This window comes from Coloeus monedula (genome assembly GCF_965178545.1).
Source record: "Coloeus monedula genome assembly, chromosome: 6".
NCBI classification, from domain to species: domain Eukaryota; kingdom Metazoa; phylum Chordata; class Aves; order Passeriformes; family Corvidae; genus Coloeus; species Coloeus monedula.
In genome coordinates, this window is record NC_138786.1 from 40,399,433 (window position 1) to 40,421,620 (window position 22,188).

General features: G+C 38.5%; 1 protein-coding gene across 1 annotated transcript in view; it reads left to right on the plus strand.

The window, feature by feature from the left end:
* Positions 1-22,188, plus strand: part of MIPOL1 (mirror-image polydactyly 1) — a 153,253-nt gene that overhangs the window by 102,525 nt on the left and 28,540 nt on the right. The window contains exon 10 of the mRNA XM_082283630.1: positions 6,427-6,521. Within this exon, the coding sequence (XP_082139756.1) occupies positions 6,427-6,521 (95 nt within the window). The remainder of the gene's footprint in view (positions 1-6,426; positions 6,522-22,188) is intronic.

Below are 22,188 nucleotides of genomic sequence, written 5' to 3' on the forward strand. Positions count from 1 at the left end.
AGCAGCTGCTAATGTAAAAATAACAGAATGAAGGTTAGAAGCTGGATCTCTCTCATATGTGTCACAACATGACCTGCTCTATCAGGCAGTACGTATTTCTCTTACTGACGTGATGTGTAAAATGTAAAAGCATTAAAAATAGTGTAGGATTAAAATATTTCTTCGGTTGTTTAAAAATTTTTTTCCAGATTTGGGGTTTTTTTGCGTGTTCATTCTAATTCAGAATGAAAGAAACCTTTGTTTACCCTCCCAGTCTCCTGCTGGCCTGAGAAGACACGTGAGCTCTTCCTATCCAGCTAGCCTGCTAATAACAGCAGAGACATACTTCTGCCTCACAAGAAATGGGAGCAATTCTCTGTCATATGTTTGAGGCTAGTTTCCATTTCAGACTCCAGATAAAGTAGGACCAAGAGCGGAAAGACATCCTACTGCCATTTTTCCTCTTTTCCCTATTGCAGCTCTACCAAATGTAAATTACTAAGTCCATAAATTGTAGAAATGAACTTGGAGACTCCCCAGATTTCTCACTCAACCTCCTTCTAATCCACAAGAATATCCTGTGTCAGTAGAAAGCAAGATGTTGGTAGTGACTATTACTGAGTGAAGGAATGCTCGTGCATTAACAGGTATCTCAGTCAAGCCAAGGGAAATTGCACCAGGTAGAAAGGGTGCCCATTCTAATTGAGACAGTTATAATTTCCATACAAATACAGTACAAATAACTTGTCCACAAGAAGGGTACTTATTAAGCAAGGAAGTTGTCTTAGAAAACAGGAGATACAGAGACAGATGAAAATTGCCTGAGGTTAAGCTAAATTTGCCCTTGGAAATGAAATTAAAACAAACAATAGTGTAACAACTGAAATGAGAACAAGGAAAGAGGAAATATGCCACTGGTCTGAGAATGGCATGGAGTTCAGGCATAATCTGGATTAGGTCTGAAAGCACGTGATTTTAATTTTTGTTTCTCTCAGCACTGGGCAATGGAGATGCCAGCTGTGAGAACAAGGGTTAAGAAAAGTGAATGTGTGCAAATGGAGTACATCATAGCTGTTCAATGGATTATTGTGCTCACGTTGGGTTAATGGATGGTTTCCATCTCCAGTTCTGAAAGAGCTGGTATCTGAAATTGCAGGAATGATAGTAAAGTCCTTTAATAAATCTTATGAGACTGTGTGCAGTGTAAATGACAGGGAATTAGCAGAGACAGCATCTATATTTGGAAGGGCAAAAAATACAATTTTGTCAACTGTAGACCAGTTAATCTTTATTGTAAGGCTTCAGAGTAAATTTGGAAGGAAAATTATTTTAAAGCATGGATCCATCAAGAGTGAATTGAAGTACAGTTTTCACACAAGAAAGATCATGCAGGAGTTCTTCTTTGGTATGATAACTGGTTATTTAAACAAAGAAACTTTTAAATATAGCCTGACACATAAGCTTATAGGTTGTGCCATACGGAAAATTATTAATTACAGTGGGGAATTTGTATATTGTTGTTTTACAAGCAGGCACAGGCTTAATGTGGGAAATGCTGCATGCTGTTAACTGGGTTCACCCAGCGTCTCTTGTTTGGAAGAATGGGCACGTTTAGCTCATGTCTGTCTGCAAAATGTCATGTACCCATGAAGGAGATGAGGGATTAGTCAAAGGCAATAAGGAACTAGTTAGCAGGAAAGCAGCAGCAAACAGCTTTGAAGGAAGAAATGGTCCAAGGATTTCACTAGTGGAATTTCTCTCCAGTTTCTTACCAATTGGTGCTGAACCAGTTTTCTTTAATGCTGTCATTGAGAACCTTTGGCATGAAGAGCAGCAGTGTACCAACAAAATTGCTTGATGAGGCAGAGCTGGGAGTTGTTTTAAATAAGACGTGGAGATGTTATTAATACGAAGTAGGTTCAAGCTGTCTTGTAGAAAGATTGGGATGGCCTCAAGTACTGGAAAAACAAAAGCAATGGGGTGGAATTATAGTGCCAAGTGTAAGGTATTATCTTTTCAGGATGAATAAGAGTTTCCACTGTCAACTGGGTAATACCAGTGTGCAGGAGATCAGGCGGGAGGGTGCCTGTGAGCAAAGAGTGCAAGAATGTGTCAGGTAAGATGTTTCCACTGGCATTAGTACAGAGTACTAAGGAGACATGTTTGAGTTGATCAGGGTGATGAAGAGCCTGCTTACTGAGAGGTAACAAAAATGGTTGTTTGTTTAGCCTATCTCAGAAAGGGAAAAAAAATGCTCTTTATAAATATATGTATATATATATATATATATATATATATGAATATATGTGCTGTCTATATATGCATGAGAAAATAAATCAATTAAAAAATAGAACTATGAAACTTTTTAAGTCAAGTTCATTGGATTTTTTTCCCTTCTGTTGGATGTTGAAAAGTCTTATAAAAGCCAACTCTCACACAAAGGTGAGGTTCCAAAGGGAACCTGACAGCATAGGATGCTGTGTGTTCTTACCTCTTTCAATTTAGATTAGAGCTGAGGGTGCTTATGTTTGCCCTAGAGGAATTAGGAAAAGATAAAAACAAGTTTTCCTTTGCTTAAGTTTTGTATTTTTCCAGCCTTTGTGGTAAGAAAACACATAACATTGTTCCTTTAAATGTTTTGAAGCAAAAGCAACAGCAAAAAGATCAGTACTGAGATTTTCTTTATTTGACATTGGCTATTTTAAGTTTGACAAGATAGCAATTAGATTTTATATTTATTTGGGAAATTTAAATTTTCACCAAATAATTGCTAAAATGCAAAATGGCAGAGTAAAGAAACAAGAATTCTCCTTTGCAGGATTAAACCAAATAAGAAAGTGTAGGAACTTGTGGACAAAACAAAATCTTCAGAAAGATTTTTCGCAGTATCCAAGTGATCAGAATACCCTTTCAGGGTTAAACAGGAACTTCACCGAGAATGGCATCTATACCAAAAGGTGACCAGCCTCACCTCTAAAGTGACCTGTTTAGGGGAAACCACCACCAGAGGACCCTGAGTGTGATAATTATTATTATTATTATTATTATTATTATTATTATTATTATTATTATTATTAGTCTTCTGCTTCTGCTTCTTCTTTACCCTAACTTCCAAAACAATTTAATCAAAACAAATCAATTTCTGTGAAAAGTTCTGATTTCCACAGCTTGACATTTTTCAGAGGAACAATATTTTGTTTAAAAGTTCTCAAGCAGCTATTGTTATTATTAGAGGTGAGCTCATGCAGGATTTTTGCCATGTGCACTATGGATGGATTTCAATATACATTTAGGAGTCTTCCAAATTCTTTATAGTAGAGCAGACGCCATTATTTTAGTTAGCAATTTAACTTTGTGATGGGCACTGTTTTGTTTTCTGTCTTCTAGTAAAGGAGGACATCTCTGCCTTGGGAGGATATTTGACTCATTTATTTCTGTTTACCACCCTTCAGGCCTGTGAACAATGGGTCATTTTGTCGCATGGCTGCATGCTGTGCACAGAGACTCTTGTGCTTGGATTTTTGTTGGTCTCATGGAGCTTCCTAGTATCAACTCCACTAGAAGTCACTGAGGAGGCTAAAAAATGTCTGTTTTTCTTCCCCTCAGTTTTTGTAGCTCTTGGATTTGTTGGTTTTTTAAATCCAAAGAACCTGATTCTGCTGTTATTTTTATTGGTACAAACCCAGATGCAAACCCAGTCAAATCAGTGCAGTTTTTTCTGCTGAAAAACTGACATAAATAATAGTCCTAAGACTCTAGTGCCTCTAACTCTTGTCCTGAAAGGTAAGTGGAACATTAGGTGTATTTTTCATGATAGCTCTCCAAAGAGACTAGCCGTTAATCTCTCTGAGTAGGTGTGTCAGCTGCAAACATTTCCTTCCAGTCTACCATTTCAATCACACTTCACAGTACACTGAAAATTGGCAAGGATGTTAATTACTGGCCTCTAGAACAAACCACCTACTTTGATTCAAGCGTTTTCCAATTTTTAAGAATGTTGTTTCACCTAAAGAACAGTATAATTACAGAAAATAGCTTGGTTTGGCTAACATCTTGTGTTCTGTGAGTTCTGCTTGCAAAGCAGCAAGCTACACCAGGCAAGAGGCTCACCTGCAGAGGTTTTTAACCTCTTGCTGACAGAAGGTAGGGCTTGCCAGCATCCAGTACATTGTTTTCAGTATCAGAAGCTCAAAACCACTGTCACTCAGACGTTAAACATTAACACTTTCTGCTTTTAAAGCTGAAGGAACACCCCCCATATAGTAAGAAAGTTTTTATTCACCAGGGAACTTCCTGTTAAAATTTTATGGATGTCTCTCACAGGAGCACTTACAGCAGTGGGTCCTGTACCTAGGCAGTGCAAAACTCTGGGTGCAACATGACCCACCAAGCAGCATGGTTCAGACACTGCTTGTGTAGCTGCATTTGTGCAATGCAGTGTTCAATAAAATTTGCCAGGAATCAGCCAAGTATCCAGGACATGATTAATCAACCAGAAGAATGAATTGCCCATAGATGACTGGGAGTTGACAGTAAACAGTAAAACACCTGCCTTGAAGACTTACAGCCTTAAGAGACGAACAGGAAACAGAAGTGCGAGCCCTGTTTTAGGAAAGAGATTGTGAGGCATACAGGCAGAGTTGTTCATGGTTGTACAGTGAGTTTGGCAGAGTAGAGGCTGAACTATGTGCATTTGCCTTCTTGGGTTTGTAGCTCATATAACAGGTCTTTAATTTACCAAGAAACTTTTCCGCAACACTGTCCTGAAGAGTTGGCAGAATCCACAGTTGGCATTTCTCACACATGTGCCTCTTGGTTAAGGGCTCTACAATTTGTACAATTAATAACTTACACCCTAAATTAAAAACACTGGGAAAGAGCCCAATGCTCAGGCTCATGTGTCAAGGAATTGCTGTGCAAGCCTGATCTTATTTGTTGTTACAACAATAAATCATCCGCTGATTTAAAGATAATTTATATGGTACCTGGGCCCTCAAGGCAGTCCTGCAGTGCTATTGAAACTGGACCTTTAAAATTAATGGTGATTAAGCTATAGACCCACATTAAATATGCATGAATACTTATTTCTCCCTACCTGCTCTTTAACCATAAGGCCTGTTGGGGCTGGCTACCTTCCTGACTTACAAGCCACATGCTGAAATCTCCATAATGGTCATGAGTCACACTCCCTTCAGTGTGAATCAGGGATGGGAGGGGGAGCATCCGGTGGAGTTCAGAGATAGGAGATGACAGTGGTTGCTCAGGGGTTCCCTCACCCCTCTATAAACCAGATCCTGAGTGTGCTGTTGGTGCCAGTCTCTGCAGTCCCTGAGGCTCATCAGCTGCCACTACTCAGGGTCCTGGTTGTCCAGCAGCTCTTCTGCTGCTAACATCAGCCAGGGGCTGCCGCCATGGGAGCTGCCCTTAACAGCCAGGGAACCACGTGCAGACCAGGAGTCGTGGGTCAGTAGTTCATGGCCAAGGGCCTTGCTTCACTTTCTATATGTTGGTCAACAGTTTTGCAGTATAGCAACACATATATTTCATATGAAATATGTTTGCTGATAACCATTTGGCTGAGCTGAAGAGTTCTAAGCTTAGCTATTCAAAAAATTTACTATATACATGGGAGAAGCCATTTAAAAAATAATTCTGCTAGAGAAAAGAAACCTAGAAGCAATTCCAGCTCTAGAAAAAGAAAGAATATTTCATAACAATTAAATAGGCTGGGATAGTGCTCCTTTTCTTTCTGGTAGCTGGTGCAGTGCTCTGTTTTAGATTCAGTATGCAAATAATGTTGATGACTGATGTTTTAGATGTTGCTAAGTGGTGCTTGCCCTAAGTCAAGGACTTTCAGTGTCTCATGTGCTGCCAGTGAAGAGAAACACAGAAAGTTGAGGGGGAGCATAGTCAGGACAACTGACCAAAGTGGCCAAAGGGACATTCTGTGAGATAGAACATCACGCCCAGTATATAAAATGGGGGGAGTAACCAGGAAAGGGTGTGATCACGGCTCAGGGACAGGCTTGGCATTAGTCAGCACCTGCTGAACAGTTGTTTTGTGCATCACTTGTCTGTTTTGGGATTTATCTCCCTCTGTCCCTCTCCTTTTTATTACAATTATTAGTATTAGTATAATTATTATTATTATCTTGTACTTTGTTTCAATTATTAAACTGTTATTAAACTATTAAATCTCAATCAACAAGTTTGATTTTCTTTTCTTTCCTGATTCTCCTCACCATGCCATCAGTGGGAGGAAGGGGAAGTGAGCAAGCAACTACATGGTACTTAGTTCCTGGCTGGGGTTAAACCACAACACCATGTTACATAACAGTATAACTCTATATGTTCAATTATAATGGTTGAAATGATTGTACAGATTGATAAATTTAAAAAAAAAAATGGATATTCTGAATAAACTGGTTATCGGTTATCATTTCACAGGCAGAATTGATAGCTTTGCGACAAGAAAAAGAAGCTGCTCTTCAACAGTGCAAAAAACTAGAAGAAGAAATCCAAACATTGCATGTTTATTACAGGTAAAATGATTGATTCTAATATGAATGAGTGACTCATAGGGGAAATTTTCTGTACTATGTCTGACTGAGTGAGGAAATTGCCTTATCAAATAGGTATTTGTTGGAAAAATGTGAATACATCAATGAATCAAAGTCTGCATTTCTGCTTTACTGCTCACCAACCATCTCTTTAAAATAGGAGTCCCTTTCTTTTAGCCTGAATTTTGTATTAGTTCTTCTAAGGGAAGGGAAAAGTTGGTGATAGTTGATTTTCACACTAAAAAGCTGTGCTGTGGCAATGTGATCACTTAAAAACACATGGATAAAAGAACCAGTTTACATAAATGCTTGTTTCTTCCCTAACTGTTTGCACATACCTAACTTAATCAATATAGACTTTAAAATAATAAAATCTATAATTCTAAAAGACTATTTTCATCTTCAACCCCAGTATATGTGCCTTTTAATTCCCTATGTAGCATTCTACATAGCAGTATGTAGAATGAGAGAAATACCCATTCTCATTCATTTAGGTGGGCTGCACTGAACATTTGCATGGATCAGTGGGTTTTAGTCCCTAAGGAAAAGCTCTGTGTGGTCCAGTGAAGGAGTTAGGTTGTTTTATGGAGTGATGTTGGGTTACAGCTCTCATTTCATCCTGACCTCCTGTGTGAGAGGGGATATAGAGCTGCCGGCAGGTTAAAGGCAGGAGAACTGGCATCAACACAGCAGAAAATTGTGAATCTGAAGGCTGAATGTCTGTGATGAGGGATGTGGGCTACAGAGGTAAATAATAAATATAGTGTGAATACTATACTCATTGGAAATAAAAAGGACTAGTTAGTTATGTCTAAAAAGCATTTGCAGTAGCAGAACTGTGTATGTTTTCAGTGTTTCAGCATTCACAAGTGAAAAATACTCGGGTTTCTAGAGGTTTTTCGAGTTTTCCCTTCTCATTAAGTTTATTAAAACCTTGGAGGGAAGTTTCAAAAACAACTTTTGTTCCTAAATCTCATAGGCATTTATTTAAAGCCTGTTAATAGTGAATAGAAACCCCAAGCAATTTGTGATTATTGCATTTAATGAATTTGGTCAGCATTTAGTATGTGCACAAATTATGGTATGATTTACCAAGCTAGAAATAATTTATTATGGTGCTCTTATTACTCATTTAAATGGGTTTTGTAGAATAATTTAAAAACTGATTTTTTTTTTAATTGATATTTCAGAAATAAGCATTTTCTTGTGTTGGTCTATGCACATTGTAGGAGACTTTTAATTGATTTTTGAGTTATATTTTTGGCATAGCCTATCAAGTTTGCACTAACATATGATGTTTAACAAGTATAGTAGGCAGCAACTGCCATTTACTTGTGTGAATGCTTTAAATCTCAGAAATATTAACAATAATGACTTGCAGGAATCAGCATTAGCATCTACCATGTTATTAACTTAAGGCTCTTAATTTGAACAGTCAAAGTTTCACTGTAAGCTGGCTGGTGGTATTTGCAAAATCTATCCATAAGGTGTGGAAATGCTCACCTGATTATCCCCTGGGGCAAGAACTATTGTTTCACTCCTGATTTATACAAGTTATAACATCTAAAGTAGAAGATTTAATCTCCTACCTACCTCACTGTTCTAGAGGCTAATGTGTTCTGAAGTGGGTCCGCAGAGTGACTGGCAGGGACCTCTGGAGGTCATCTTGTCCAACCATTGCTCAAGCAGGGCCACTGAGACCTGATTGCCCAGATCCAGAGGGGTTTTGAATGTCTTCGTATGGAGACTCCGCAACCTCTCTGTATGGAAACACTGTCTTAAGCATACAAAGACATGACTTGAAAAGCCAGAGGCCACCTGGAGCTGAACCTGCAAGGGATGTAAAAGGCAAAAAGAAGGACTCCTCTAAGTGCATAAGCATCAACATTTGATGTCTCGGGCCTATCTTTTGACTTGATTAGAAATTAATTGCACCATTACGAGGATTCTTATGAACTTCTTAACATTTTGGTTCCAGTTTCCTTTAAGTTACGTGAACGTCTGCAGCCCTTTTCATCCAACAGTGAGACAGTACTTTGAACACATGCCAAATGAGACAAAAGAATATATGTCACATATGCATAAAGCTTTGGGGACTGTATTAGGCCAAGGGTGGGATGGCCACAGTAATTATAAATGACAAGGTAGAGAGTGCATTTCCCAGGCCATCCCAAATGAATGAAAATTTGCACTCTGTTTTGTATGTGGAAGGGACGCATGTATGGATGTCTCCTGGGTTTTTTTATTTCCATATAGGGCTTGCCATGCTATGGTAGCCTAGAATAAGCAGTGAGAATGTTTTTAGACAGTCCGTTTTGGACTGAGGTGGAAGTTTGCTGCTTTGATCCAAGTGAGTTAGCTATATGATTTGCTGTTCAACACTCCATTTCCCTGGAGTTACTTCTCTTTTTTGGATTTCAGAATTCCCCAGTGAGCAAAATGTAGGCTTCTGCACATGCTCCAATCTTCATCTGAACTGTAAAGCTGCAATATGTCAATGCAGGGTGCACACTCCCTTCACCTACTGTTCTCTCATGTCTTTGCCAGATTCTCACACTTTCTGTCATCTGTGTGGTGCCAGCATGGCAGAGGCTTAAGAATTTTGGCTCATTTGGTGACTACTTCTCCTTTTGCTCTTAGGTCTTCCCTGGCCTTAGAAAAAGCATTTTCTCATACTTTATTCTTTTTCTCCTTTTTTTAACTGAGATTTCTATGAGTCGTGGTTTAGGAATGGTACTCCCCAATTTCGTGCTCCCACAGAGACTCTCCAAACCACATGCCACTCGCTCACTCCCCCTTTCCCCCTCCTGCTCCCCCTGCAACAGGATGGAAAGGAGAATTGGAGGCACAAAACGTGAAGATCAGGGGTTGAGATAAGAACAGTTTACTGGAAACAGCAATGAGACAAGAAAACTAACAGTAACAATATTAATGTTTTATTAATACAATATTAATAACAAAACCGTACAAAAGAGAGAGAGTGATTCACATGCACAATTCTCACCCCGACCCAACCACAGCCACACTACCCCGATGGGAAGGAACCCCTTCTCCCCAGAAGAGATTCCCTTCTCCCCACCACTGGAAAATGACTTGAGGTGGTATGGAATATCCTCTGGGTCATAGCCGTGCCCCCGCCCTGCAAAAACTAACCCTGTCCTGGCCAGAACCAGGACACTACATTGTCCTTTAACTTAGAAGAAGCAAATTTAAGAAAACAAAAACAAACAAAAGAGAACAAAACAAAACAAAAAACCCCACAACAACAAAGAAAACAAAAAAACCTCAAGGTTCACATTAAAGTGTACCAGTGATACCTACATCACTTGTACTTGTGCCTTAACACACAATTACATTTTAGGGATTTGGTCACAAAAGTAATGACTGTGTGCATATATTAACTATTTTGGATGCATACATGTGCAAGCAATAACGTTAAAATGTGTATTTTTATACCAATCTGCCTTTCACTAACATTAGTATAATCCAGGAAAAGCAAAGTATCATTTTATTATCCAAAACTGGGGGAGAGATATTTAGGTCCAGAATATCTGTATGTATGAAGTAAGTACACACAGGCATACTTGAAGGAGGGAAACAAGTGGAGACCTTCAGGGAGAAAAAAAAACCCTTTTTATTTTCTCCAGAGGAAGGATTCTTGATATCTAGAATACTTCATCCAGTTTTGGGTCCCCAGTAAAAATAAGACATCTATAAATTGGAAAAAGTGTGACAGAGGGCAACTGGTACGGTCAGGAAGCCATAGCATTTGCAAAGTAAAGAGAGACCAAGGGTACTGCTCTTGTACAGCCTGGGAAAGAAAAGATATTCCTTTCTTTGTTGGCTCCAGGGAGACCTAATGGCAGCCTGACAGAGTCTGTGTAGAGGTTGTCAAGAAGGGTGGCCTCTTCACAGTGCTCCATGACAACAGGGTGAGAAACAACTGACTTGAATTGAAACAAGAGAGTTTCAGACAGGTTACAAGGGAAAACTTATTCACCACAGGGGCTGTCCAGCATTGGAACAGGTTGCCAGAGAGGTTTTACCATCTCCATCCTTGGAGATTTCCAGTGTCTAACGTGCTGAAGTCATGAGCAACATGGTGTGATCTCATGTTGATATCACTTTGAGAAGGAGATTGGTTGGACTGGAGACTGCCAGTGGTCACTTCCAACCTGATTATTCTACAGTTCTCTGATCTGGTAGCTGCTACTGTTTGAAGACATTCATTTTTTTCCTTCAGCTAAGAAGTCTGTGTTGTAAACCACACTTCTTTTCAGGTGAAGTGAAAAGTGAATCCTAACTGAAACTGGAGCTTCTTGGAAAGCCTGAATGGCCTAAACCAAAATTAAACTGAGTTTTTGCTGATTTAATGATGAAACATTGATTTCCCTCTGAATTTTGACTTTCTGAAAAGAAAGCATAATCCAGAACAATTTCACTTTTCTTTAGAAGGGACAGGGAAGTGAAATGGAATTAAAAAGGAGGAAGAATCTGGTTCAGATACATAAGGGAGAAGAAGCTGGCTACAAATAAAGTTTGGCAAGTTCTGTGCTTCTGTTTATTCTTCTTGTGTTGTCTCTGTGTCAAGTTTCAAAAAGAAAATTGAGTTTTCTGGATACTAACTCAAAAATACGTATCAGAAATGAAAATTTGCATAACAGTTAGGAATAGCATCGAGTTTCTATCTTATTAATATAATTGTTTCAACACAGTGTTCTTTAAACTAGAGATTAATGCAAATCATAAGATTCTCAGTGACCAAAGAAGGCTGTATCCAAATAATCAGTTGTGAAGTACATGGGAGTGTTAATCCCACTAACTCTTTCTCACATACCTCTGTTGTTTGAACATCATCACAAGTTTTTTATTTGCATATTTTTCAGTTATGTGATCTGTCCAGTTTTATAATCAGGTTCCTTCTTCCCCTAGATTCATACGCTGAGTGTGACACCATATGGTATGGGATGTGCCTTTGGTCAGTTGGAGCCAGCTGTTCCAGCTGTGTCTCTGTCCAGCTTCTTGGGCACCCCCAGCCTGCTCAGTGCTGGAGTGGTGTGAAAAGCAGAAAAGGGCTTGACTCTGCGTGAACACTACTCATGTGTTAGCAACACTTTTTTTCAACACAAACCCAAAATGTAGCCCCATACCAGCTGCTGTGAAGGAAGTTACTGTATCCCAGTCAAAAGCAGTATAATGTTGCAAAGTAATTGGAATCTGTAAGTTATGGTGATCATGGGATAAAAAGACGGCTTATTTTACAGTTATGTGATGGTTCTCAACAATGAAATAGAAGAATAACTTCGGTAAGGCCCCTTGTACTAATAAGTACAATGACCTGAAAAAAATATTTTTAGATTCAAATTTTCAGTTAATATAGGTAGCTTCTCTGTAAGCAGTGCCAGCAGTTTTCTTGCTCCCTAGCCAGTTGTAGCACTTTATAAGTTAAAAACTATTGAAGAGATTAAACATAATTTAAATCTACAAGTTTCAATTCTTACAATACTTCAATTTGAATACTTGAAATTCATGTTTAAGTGGCACAAGGAAATGGTCTAAATAACAATTGGTGTTATGGAGGTCTATAAATTTTTCCCGCAGTGTCTCTTGTAAAATGACATGGAAGTTCATCCTTTTAAAAGCTGAGATCGATAGATGTAAAAGTAGAAAATCAAGAAGGTTTTTATTATTTCCCCATGTGAATGACTTATAGGCACAGGGACAAACTCAATTTTCATTTTAATTACAGAGCTGAATCACCCTATAACAGGAGAAATAGATGAAGAAAGGTATTTTGTAAGCCATTACTTCCAGTCCAGTCTAGAAAAAGACTTTTCTATTCAAGCTTTGAATACGGTTGTATGTGTTTAATTTACTTCCATTCTATAGTTTCAAGGCTGATGTTATGGAATATAATACTCAGATGGTGCCATTTCGACCATGCTCCATAGACTCTGTGTATGGATGCAGAATGGTGTAATTCTTGTTGTTAGAAGGTTGCTTTCATTCCAGTTTTAAGGGCTATTAAAAACTATGAATTATTTCTACCTAACAAGTCAATATTCATCTTCCCAGCCGCTGCAGTAGCAAGTCAGAATACAACTGCCTAAATAGTCAGACTTCTGTACTCTGACTGACCTCTGCTCAAACATTTCAGCCTGTTTGTTCTGCCATCTCTCAGTTTTTTTCAGAGTTCTCTCAGTCCAGGTTTACCTCAGGGGAACACGATATGTAGCAGAAGATTGGGCTGCTCTAACATCCAGTTTCCCTGCCCAAATGAACTGGAACCCATTTACAGTGGGATTAATGAAGCTGCAACCACTAATGCAAAGTGGTGATCTCAGTCCTTCCTCTAAAGCAACAGCAGACTACCTTGAGCACCTGTCCCAGCAGTTTACCTCAGAGAACTGGTCTTTTCATACCTGTCTTTTTATCTCACTTTTTCAGTTATGGCCGTTGACTCATTTTCCTGCTCTTTTCATCCTGTCTCCTTGCTTCTGTTCTGGCAGTTGCCGTCATTGTTTCAGTACTAGTTGCTTTAGCATAACATGGTGTAATTACAGTCATTAAGAAGAATGACCAGGTAATGGTGTCACTGTTCTTTTTGCAGAGTAGTTTTGGGGAGATCATGGAGAAGACAGCAGTTGTGTTTTAAGTATTTTCTGTCCTTGCAGCAGTGACTTCTATTTTATCAAAGAGTTTCAGACACCTGACATTAAACATAAACTTTGAGCTAATTAAATTTCCCACTTACAAGCACAGGAGAGGTTCTTTTTATACCGAAGAGATGAGGCACTTGGATATGCAGTGGCAGACAGTATAATACATGTTTTGGAGGAACCTAACCTGCTCCAGTTCAATGCAGCCAAACTGCAAATGACTCTGTAAGGGAAGACTAAGGTTTTTGTTTGTCTTTTGTTATAACAAAGAAAAAGCTAGGGACCATCTTTCTGTTTGTTTACTGAACTGAGTGTTAAAATTAGTAGAAAATCAGGGTGGAGAAACACTGCTGTCTTTTAAATCAGATTGCTTAAAACCATATCTTCTCTCAGCAATCCATGGAGGTTTCAGTGAATTTTTAGTCAATTTATGGGGGTAAAGGGGAGCGAACACCCTGGTAATTTGGACCTGGGATTTAGAATCTATGTGTTCAGTCTTCTCCTCCTCTGTTTTGTGCCACTTTCCAATGAGGTGCTGCAGCCCCAAAAGAATTGGGATTTTAGGTGGGTCTTTCTCACTCTGTAGTCTCATAAGCATTTTCCCACTAGTAAGCCCCTATGTCTCCCTATGACTTCTTTCCCTCGGTCACTTTATTGCTTGTGCAATCACAGCTCTTGTTAGTGTTACAGGAGATAAAAGTCCAAGGTTTGGGGGCTGTTTCATGAACTGGATCAGACAGCTGAAGGGGGGAAGACTGATCAGTGAGCTGCTCTGCATTGCCAAAGCAGCTGCATGAAGTTTTACTGGTGCTACTGAGATGGGTGTATTTCTCAGGGGCTTGGTGCAGGTGAGCTGTAGAGGCAGAGCCCTTCCTTGTTATCCTTGTGTATTTCACACTTTAGCGAATTTATTATCCTCCTGTCCCTGCCCCATTCCCAGACTTCTTGTTCTCCAGCTTGGAATTGATTATTGTATCACTTTCTGCATTTGTTCAACTATGTAACAATAGTATAGTCAGAGAGACTGACTTTGTAAATAGATCAGTGGATAGAAAAATTTCTTGGGAGCATGGCAGACCAGATTCACATCCATTGTCCAATTAGTATTTGACCATTTACAAAGAAAAGGGGTGGTGGAGAGAAACTCCAGTGTATATCATAGGCTTGGTGTTTGCAGTGGAAGTTTGACAGGCAATGAAAAGGCAAAGCAGAATCTGAACCTGTTGGGGGCTGAGGGGTGTCCCTTTTTTTGCCTTCTAATGAAATATTTTAGCCATCAGCATGCTCTTTAAGCTTTCTCTGTCTCTCATTCATTTAGAAACACACACACAAAAAAAAGCCTTTTGAATGTTTCACTTTTTGCCCTGACATGGTTTTGAAAGTTTTCCTATCTTACTGGGAAGAAAAATCTAGCATGGAAAAAAATTTCCAACTCAGCTTTAGTGATTTACGAAAACTTTGAGAGAGGGGAAGAACTGAACTGTCAAAGATCCAAGGTACCTGATGGAATAACAAGCCACCTCACGCCATCCCTGCAACCAGAATGCCGTACTCCCAAATTGTCTTGTGCTGCCGTTGTCTCAAACGTGGATTGGTCTGACCTACACTTTACGAAGTCTTCGTGCCTAATGTTTCCAGGGGCTGGCTCTTGGCCTTTAGAGGTGCCTTGCCAATAGAAACACTAAGCAGCAGATCTGAGGAGGCAGCATGAATATGGACTGAAGTGCCTTACACATCCATTCTGTGATGCAGTTTTAATTTGTACCCTATACTATGTAATTCCATGTACTATGTTAATTCCACTACTGCTTCTGCTATTGGCTGTGTTATAGTGGCAAAGTTTCTTAAGTTTTTCAAATCAGTTGAGGACCTACTGGTCACTTTTTGTGCCAAGTACATTAAACTACAGGTTCTCCACAGGTCCTTATACTGTATTGCACCAGACTTGAGCAGACTTCTTCTCTACTTATTTGCTGTTGTGGGGTAATGTGAACTAAAACAACATTTACTTTGTCATTTTTGCTGGGATGGGCCTTTTCACATGAGTTTCTCTTCTTCTCTAAGAGCAACGATTTGCTTGACAGAAAGGAATTCCTTGCCACTGGATGCTGATATGGTCTCACGACTCTGTATACAGGGCCCTGCTGGCTTTCTGTTCACAGCTGTCCTTTGCCTGGCTGATTCCTTCACCTTCTTTTTTACCTCTGCTCTATGTGATTTTCTGTTACGACTGCCTTGGTTTCTCAGTGAGCTGAAAAGTCTAGGAACTTTTTGTTCTATGCTTTTTGAAACAAGCACATAGTTAGAGATGTCTAGAAACTGTTTTTCAAAGTGGTTAAAGCATAATAAAATTGAGTTCTTGGAATGTTTAAAGTCTCTGGAAGAACTACCTGCAATCAAGCCACTGACTGCTACTGGTAGTTTGGAGTAGATAGCAATACAAAGTATGAAACAAGTGTGAAACTCCTGTAGAAATACTTGTAAAAATGAGGATGATGAGATCACTGAAGTTAATATCTATTCTATGCAATGTAAGGATATGCAACATCAAAATTGGAGAATCTATAAAGAGCATATGCAAGATTATTATACCTGTTATCTGGTAGAAAGGGTGTGTGGCCAAAGGCTACATATTCTGATTCTGCCATTGAAATGTTGAAATGCTGGATGAATATAGATGAATCACATCACTAAACTCTGTTTCAGCTGCTTTATTTGTATAAACTGAGTAAGAAGTTTTACCCTTTTGCATAACACCTTTAGAGACTATGAAAATGCAGGTACTCTTGCTTTAAAATGAGAGAAGGAAAACAGATACAGAATAAGAAGCAGTCCTCTCTAGAGCAAGTTAAAGAAACACAGAAAACCGTGTGTGTAATAAGAGCTATTTGGAAGACAGATTTTCCCATGAGAAGTTAGAAAGAAAATCTAAAAGTGTAAAAGAAGAATTTGGCATGCCTTATAAATATTGTATGAAAGGGAATTCTTTTGTTATTAATATGATATTTAGAAATAGAGTAATATTGTCAGGAGGACTTAAAATGCCATTTCATTTTTTGTCGGCTTTTCACAGAACATGTTTTTATGTTAAAATGTCAATTCAATAATTTCGAAAAATCATTACTTTGATGTGTTTCAGTTCAGTTCTCTTCAGCTGAAGAACTGAAACAAAATGGCATTTCAATTTAAAATATTAAGGTGAAAGAAAATTTTTCACTTAGAAATGTGCCACAGGAAGACAACATATTTTTTTGTGTTGGAATTTACATTTCCCGATAAAAAAAGTCTTTGGTGAGAAGACTTTCTACATGAGCAATTTTCAGCCAGTGCTAGACATAACATTGCTTTTCTTACTCTGCACTTAACACTGCTGGCAGTGGAAAACTGTTAGGGAATATCTAATAATGCAGGTGTCAGGAGAAGTCCTCTGCCTGTCACAGAACACAAAACAGAAGGCTGCCCACCTGTTGTATTTACAAAGAGAGGAGTTGAGAGTAAGGTATTTTCTTTATTCAATTCCTGTCTAAACTTAGAGCTTTTATTAAGTTGATTCATGCATGTCATGCTGATACCTTTTACTGGAAAAAAATTCTATTTTAACTCCCCATTCACTAACTGCTTTTCTAACTAATGTGATAGAGGTCTTGTGTTTTGGAAGCTGAAGGCTTTTAACCTGTGTCCAGCATTCCATAATGATGTGTTACTCATCTGGTATGGGTAGTTCTTCCACCATAGGTGTGAAAGCTGTCATTTTTAGGAGAGTAGAGACCAATTTGGAAGCTTCAGCCTCAGTTTTCCAGTGAATAAGTGGGCCTGCTGGGATTTGCACAATTCTGAGTCTCTCAAATATTTGAATAAAATGTAACATACTAGTAATAGTTTGCTTTTATAAGCAGCAGTTTACAAGGTCATGACAGGAAGGAGAACTAGCACACAGCCACTTGTCTTTTTTCCTAACACTACCAAGAAAGGCATGTCAGCAGTGGTATGGAGCTGCTGTCTCACTTTCAGAGGAGCTTTTCTGGCACTGAGTTTGGAAGGAAAAGCCATGGAAGGAGATGGAGGGAGTTACGCTGAGTGAATCATCAGTGTTGTATTTTCTTTGACAACAAAGAGTTTAGAGAAGCTCTTCCACTATCTGAGCTATTTCATGTTATGGTTGTGTCTCCTTTTCTCTTAATCTATGCTGTACCAGCTTTACAGAATGGCCACCTGAAAATGTTTTCAGGAGTGACGAAGAAGTGCAGGGTTTGTTTATTTTTTTTTTTTCTACCTTCTTCACACTGCTAGCTAGCCACACTTAGTATGACAATTAGTGAATTGAAAAATATAATATTATACTATGCAATACTAAAAGTTTCATCTGGTTACTGGTGGCTAATGTCCTGAGTAAGAGAGCCAAGGATGAGATCTCAGAATGAAGAGAAGCCTGCAAGTACTATAATCTCAGGGTTGAACTCACAGAGGTTGCTGACTTTTGGAGCAAATAAAGTTGTGCTCTGTCACTCAGGATCCACCACTGTGTCTCTCCTGTCATCAAGAGAGATATTTTTATGCAGTTTTTACCACTCTCTTAGGGCTTCTGCTTTGATTTTTGAGAGCAATTTCTTTCTGGTAATTTATGTCATTTTTCTTCATGCTGGACGCTGTCATTGCTCCCAAGCTTTCCTAGTTAATAGCATGTGTCTGTTCCATTAAGGAGATACCATGACAAAAAATACTGATCACCCCAAAATAAGCTTTGAGGTGGCCAAATTCTTTCAAGAGTAGGAATAATGGGAATTGTGTAAAATTTGTTCATAAATGTTATAATGTTAAGAGCTCTAACTGTAAAGGATCTTTCTCTTTTCAATGTAAATTTGTATTCAGTGCTGGTCAAAGTAGGTTTGTATGTGCAAGCAGTATCTGCCCAACATTCAGTAGTCGAAATTGAAAATGAAATAGATTATTTGGGATTACTCTGCTTGTCTTTTGTTTCTTTTTTTTTTTTTTAGCTAAACAGGAAAGTATTTTTAAAAAAGTCCTATTTTTTATTATTATTTTTTGTTGGGTACTTTCTTTTACTATTTCTGATGTTTGCAGCAGGAAAAGAAATCCTTTTGTTTCATTTAATTATTCTTTTAAAATAGCACAGTGAGTAACAAGTGTTGGGTAGAAACAAAGCAAAGTCACAGTTGGATGTTGCTGTTACAAGATAGGCGATGACAATGGTATCTTTTTAGTGTATCTCTTATCTGTGGTGTCATTAAATCTAATGATGTGCTAAATAATAAAAGCAGCCTTATCACGTTGCAAGGCTTTGAATTGTCTCAAAGTTGCCATGCCTGCGGGTTCCCTTTGGCTTTTGGACAGGGTTTGGAGTCGGAAGGAGCTGTAGTTCAGAGTGCATTTATGTGATCAAAGCTCTTTAGACAGATGGCTGCTAGCACTCCAAAATGATTAAAATATGTTCCAAGCAACATCAGTCTGTGGGCTTGGGGACCCAACCTTTCATTAGTCAATAAAGGGTCTTGAGTTCTTGAAAATGAAATCTTTAAAAGCTAATAAGGCTGCTGGTTTGCTCTGAGCTGTTTCTTTGGATTTGCACTTGTGGATTGGAATTGGGCCAGTATCTGTCCAATAAATATGAGGCTTTAAAAAAATCTGGTTACAAGAGACCTCCCAGCAGATCTGCCTGTTAAATAGTGCGGCCAAAATTTTCAGTCTCATATATGTAAATTTAGACACCTGAGTTTACATGTAGGGAACTGGGAAGGGACCTGCAAGTGCCCCTTTGCAAAACCAGTAATTTTCCAGAGCAATAGTTTAACTGTAGGTGCCAAAGCTGGATCATTTTGACCTGTACAATTTTATTCTTAAATCCTTATGTGTTAACCAAGAATAATTCTAGAATACTTTCAGGATACCATAATCAAGAACATTAAGCAAGTTTTCAAAGCTTTTAGACGTCAGTAATATTACTTACAGCATTCCCAAGTGTTGTCAGTACTTGCCAGATCTGAAGTGCCATAGTATAGTTGAGTGCTACAGTGTGGCTGCGTTTATTCTCTTGTCTATACCTGGCTTGTGAAAGATAGCAACTGGGGGCTTGTGCAAGTGTGAGGTGTCTGTAACCTCTGCAGGTCTCTGTGAGGGCAGCAGCATTAAATGCCTGTTTAATAAGATACTAACATGTTTGAGCCTTCTGTTTCTCTTTGTCTGACAGAAGAGAATGTGCTCTTGCAATTTGCAAATTTCTGATTTTGAAGTGTTCTTACCCATTAGACTCTTTCTACACAAGGCTCAAAACATGAAGATACATAAATTCTCTCCAAAATGCCTCAAGATTTAGCCTGTTGCTGTAGAATGTATTTTAAAACAAATCAGAGTTTTGACATGCACCAACAGAAGTAAAACAAGTCATGGTGATCCCATTAGCTCAATGTGATCCCATTAGCCACATTGTTCGGCCTGTCTTCTTTCACCTTGGGAACAGCTCTCACATTCCTTTTGTCAGGACTTGATGGGGCCAGCAACTGAAGTTCTTCCCCACACACACGCACCATATTTACTCGGAGAATGTCATACTCCATTTCTTTTTCCCAGAGTCTCCCTCTGAAGGCTTGCCTGCACCTGAACAGCCAGTGACTTTTATTCATCATAGACATAAGAAAGATGTTACTGGTTTTTGATAAAAGTACATCAGACTCTGGGTTCCGATTAGTTTAGTAAGCTGATTTTGGTTTTCATATGTTGAAAAATACCTGGTTTGTGTGTCCCAAAGCTTTTTGTCCACCATCTAAAAAATCCTGTCATCTACTCTGCTCTTACAAATGACTTGTGAACTGTCACATTTTCCCTAGCTCTAGACATAAGTATTTTGTTTCTGTTCTTCAGATTCCTGCAAACTAATATTTTTCCTCAGACAAAACTAAGAGCTCATTTTCTATAAAGCAGGCAAAACAAAAGTCTAACGAAAAGCTCAGGATGTAGTGAACATGCCTGTTTCTCTTAATGTCTCCATTTCTGGAGTTCTTATGAACAGATATATTTGCCTTGGACTTGAGAGTTCTCACAGTGACTTAAGTGTGCTCTGAAGTGGTCCTGTTATTTTATCTCTGTTACCATTCTGCCTCCTACTCACCTAAATGAGTCAGAACTTCAGAGTAAGGAAATGCACAAAGCTTTCATCAAAGTGATATGTTTTTAGGGCTCAATACGACTAGGACTGGGAAAAAAACCCTGTAAAGAACAGATTCACAATGTCTTGAGAGCAAACAGAATTTCTGTCCTTAGGAATTATGTCTCTCTTTGTATCTCCTCATGTATTAGACTTTACATTAATCACTTTTCCCTCCACTCCAGGGCATCACATGAAACTTTTTTTTTACTCATCAAGCCAGCATCCTATATAGCCTGTGTCACTTTTTTTTTTTTTTTTTAATCATTTTTCTGAGCTCTGTGGAAGCTCCATTTCCAACAGTGCCATGTAACAAGCAAGTGCTAGCAAGTGCTGCCAAGTGCTTCACCCCTATCCTGAGGTCTGAAGTTTCCAGAGAACCAAACAGGACTTCAAGAGCAATGTGAGTCTGGAGAAGTGGATGATTTTATACATGCTGCTAAAGTGCCTGGGGGATTCCTGCTTTGAATATTCTGATTTGTCATTGTTTTCACCTGAGGTTGCAGGTCCCTGTAAGTTGTAAACACCAAGTCCTGAAGGTCTCCGTTTGGGGAGTGGAAATGAAGGGCCTCCTTTGGAATGTTTTTTCTTTGACTCTCAATTCCCCTAGCTGTAAGATGTAAATACTGCTACTCATGAATTTTTTGGAAAGTACATTGATTTAGGTTTTCTTTATTAGATTCTGCTAAATATTAAGTGTGATAAACCTAAATTTATCACAGTAGCTATTGTATTGCAGCAGTCCTTCTGAGATGGAAGTACAGAACTGCCTTTTCCAGATGAGTCATACACTGTTAGTGCTCCATTAATACATTTAATGTTTAATGACCAACTGTTTCTCCTGCTTCCTCCAAATTACTGTAAAGTTACTATTCCAAGGAGAGAAAGTAGCTTTTTATTTTGGAGAAGACTGTGGCATTCATCGCTTTCAGTGAGAATGTAATCTTAAACAGTTCATGGGATTTCCTCTGCTAAAAGGCAAGCACAAATTTGGAAATCTTTGCAATAGGAATCAGGCTGCAAGAAAGGAAAAAAAAGGTAGCTGCTGTTGCATTAGTTCAGTTTGGGGCATGTATATGTGTGTGTGATCAAATTAATATATATATATATACATAACTTTGTTGTAGAAATGTTGCAGAGTTCCTTTTTTCTGTTTGTAACAGTGCAGCTCTTTATGATTGAGGGGAAAAAAACTGGTTTTGTGCAGGAGGTGTTGAGCCTGCCAAAGTTGATGGAGGTGAATTTGGACAGCCAGTTAGTGTGGGACTGCTAGATGGGAACAGAGAAGAATGTAAAATGAGTAGATTGCTACGGATTTATGCTTGCCAGAACAAAACAGGGAAATTGTTTGTGATTTTAAAGACCCTGAGTTTGCAGACTTAAATAAAGACATGCCTTAAAAAAAATCCAAGAATATGTTGGTATAATGGTACTTCTTTTGAACATTATGCTGGAGAAAGGGTACAAGAATGTCAAACATTTAAAAATTATTTTTACTCAGCTAATTCTTCCATAATGAACGTTAATACTGTTGACATTACTCATGGATTGAATGCAAGCAATTTAGACAATAGATAGTATCAGGTGCTAATAGATCAAATGTAATTATTCTTTGTGAAATAATTTTACACAGTTTAGCAAAATTGTTTCAATTATTCACTGTAAAGGAAAACACTGAGTGAAAGTGAAAATACTAAGCTTTCTCCTCTAGGGGCATTATATGCATTTCTAAGTCATATTTTTCTTCTTAGCAACCTTTCCTCTGTAGCAGCTTCCAGTGCAAGTTATTACAATTCTTTTTGCATAAGATAGGTCATGTGAAGTTCAGCTG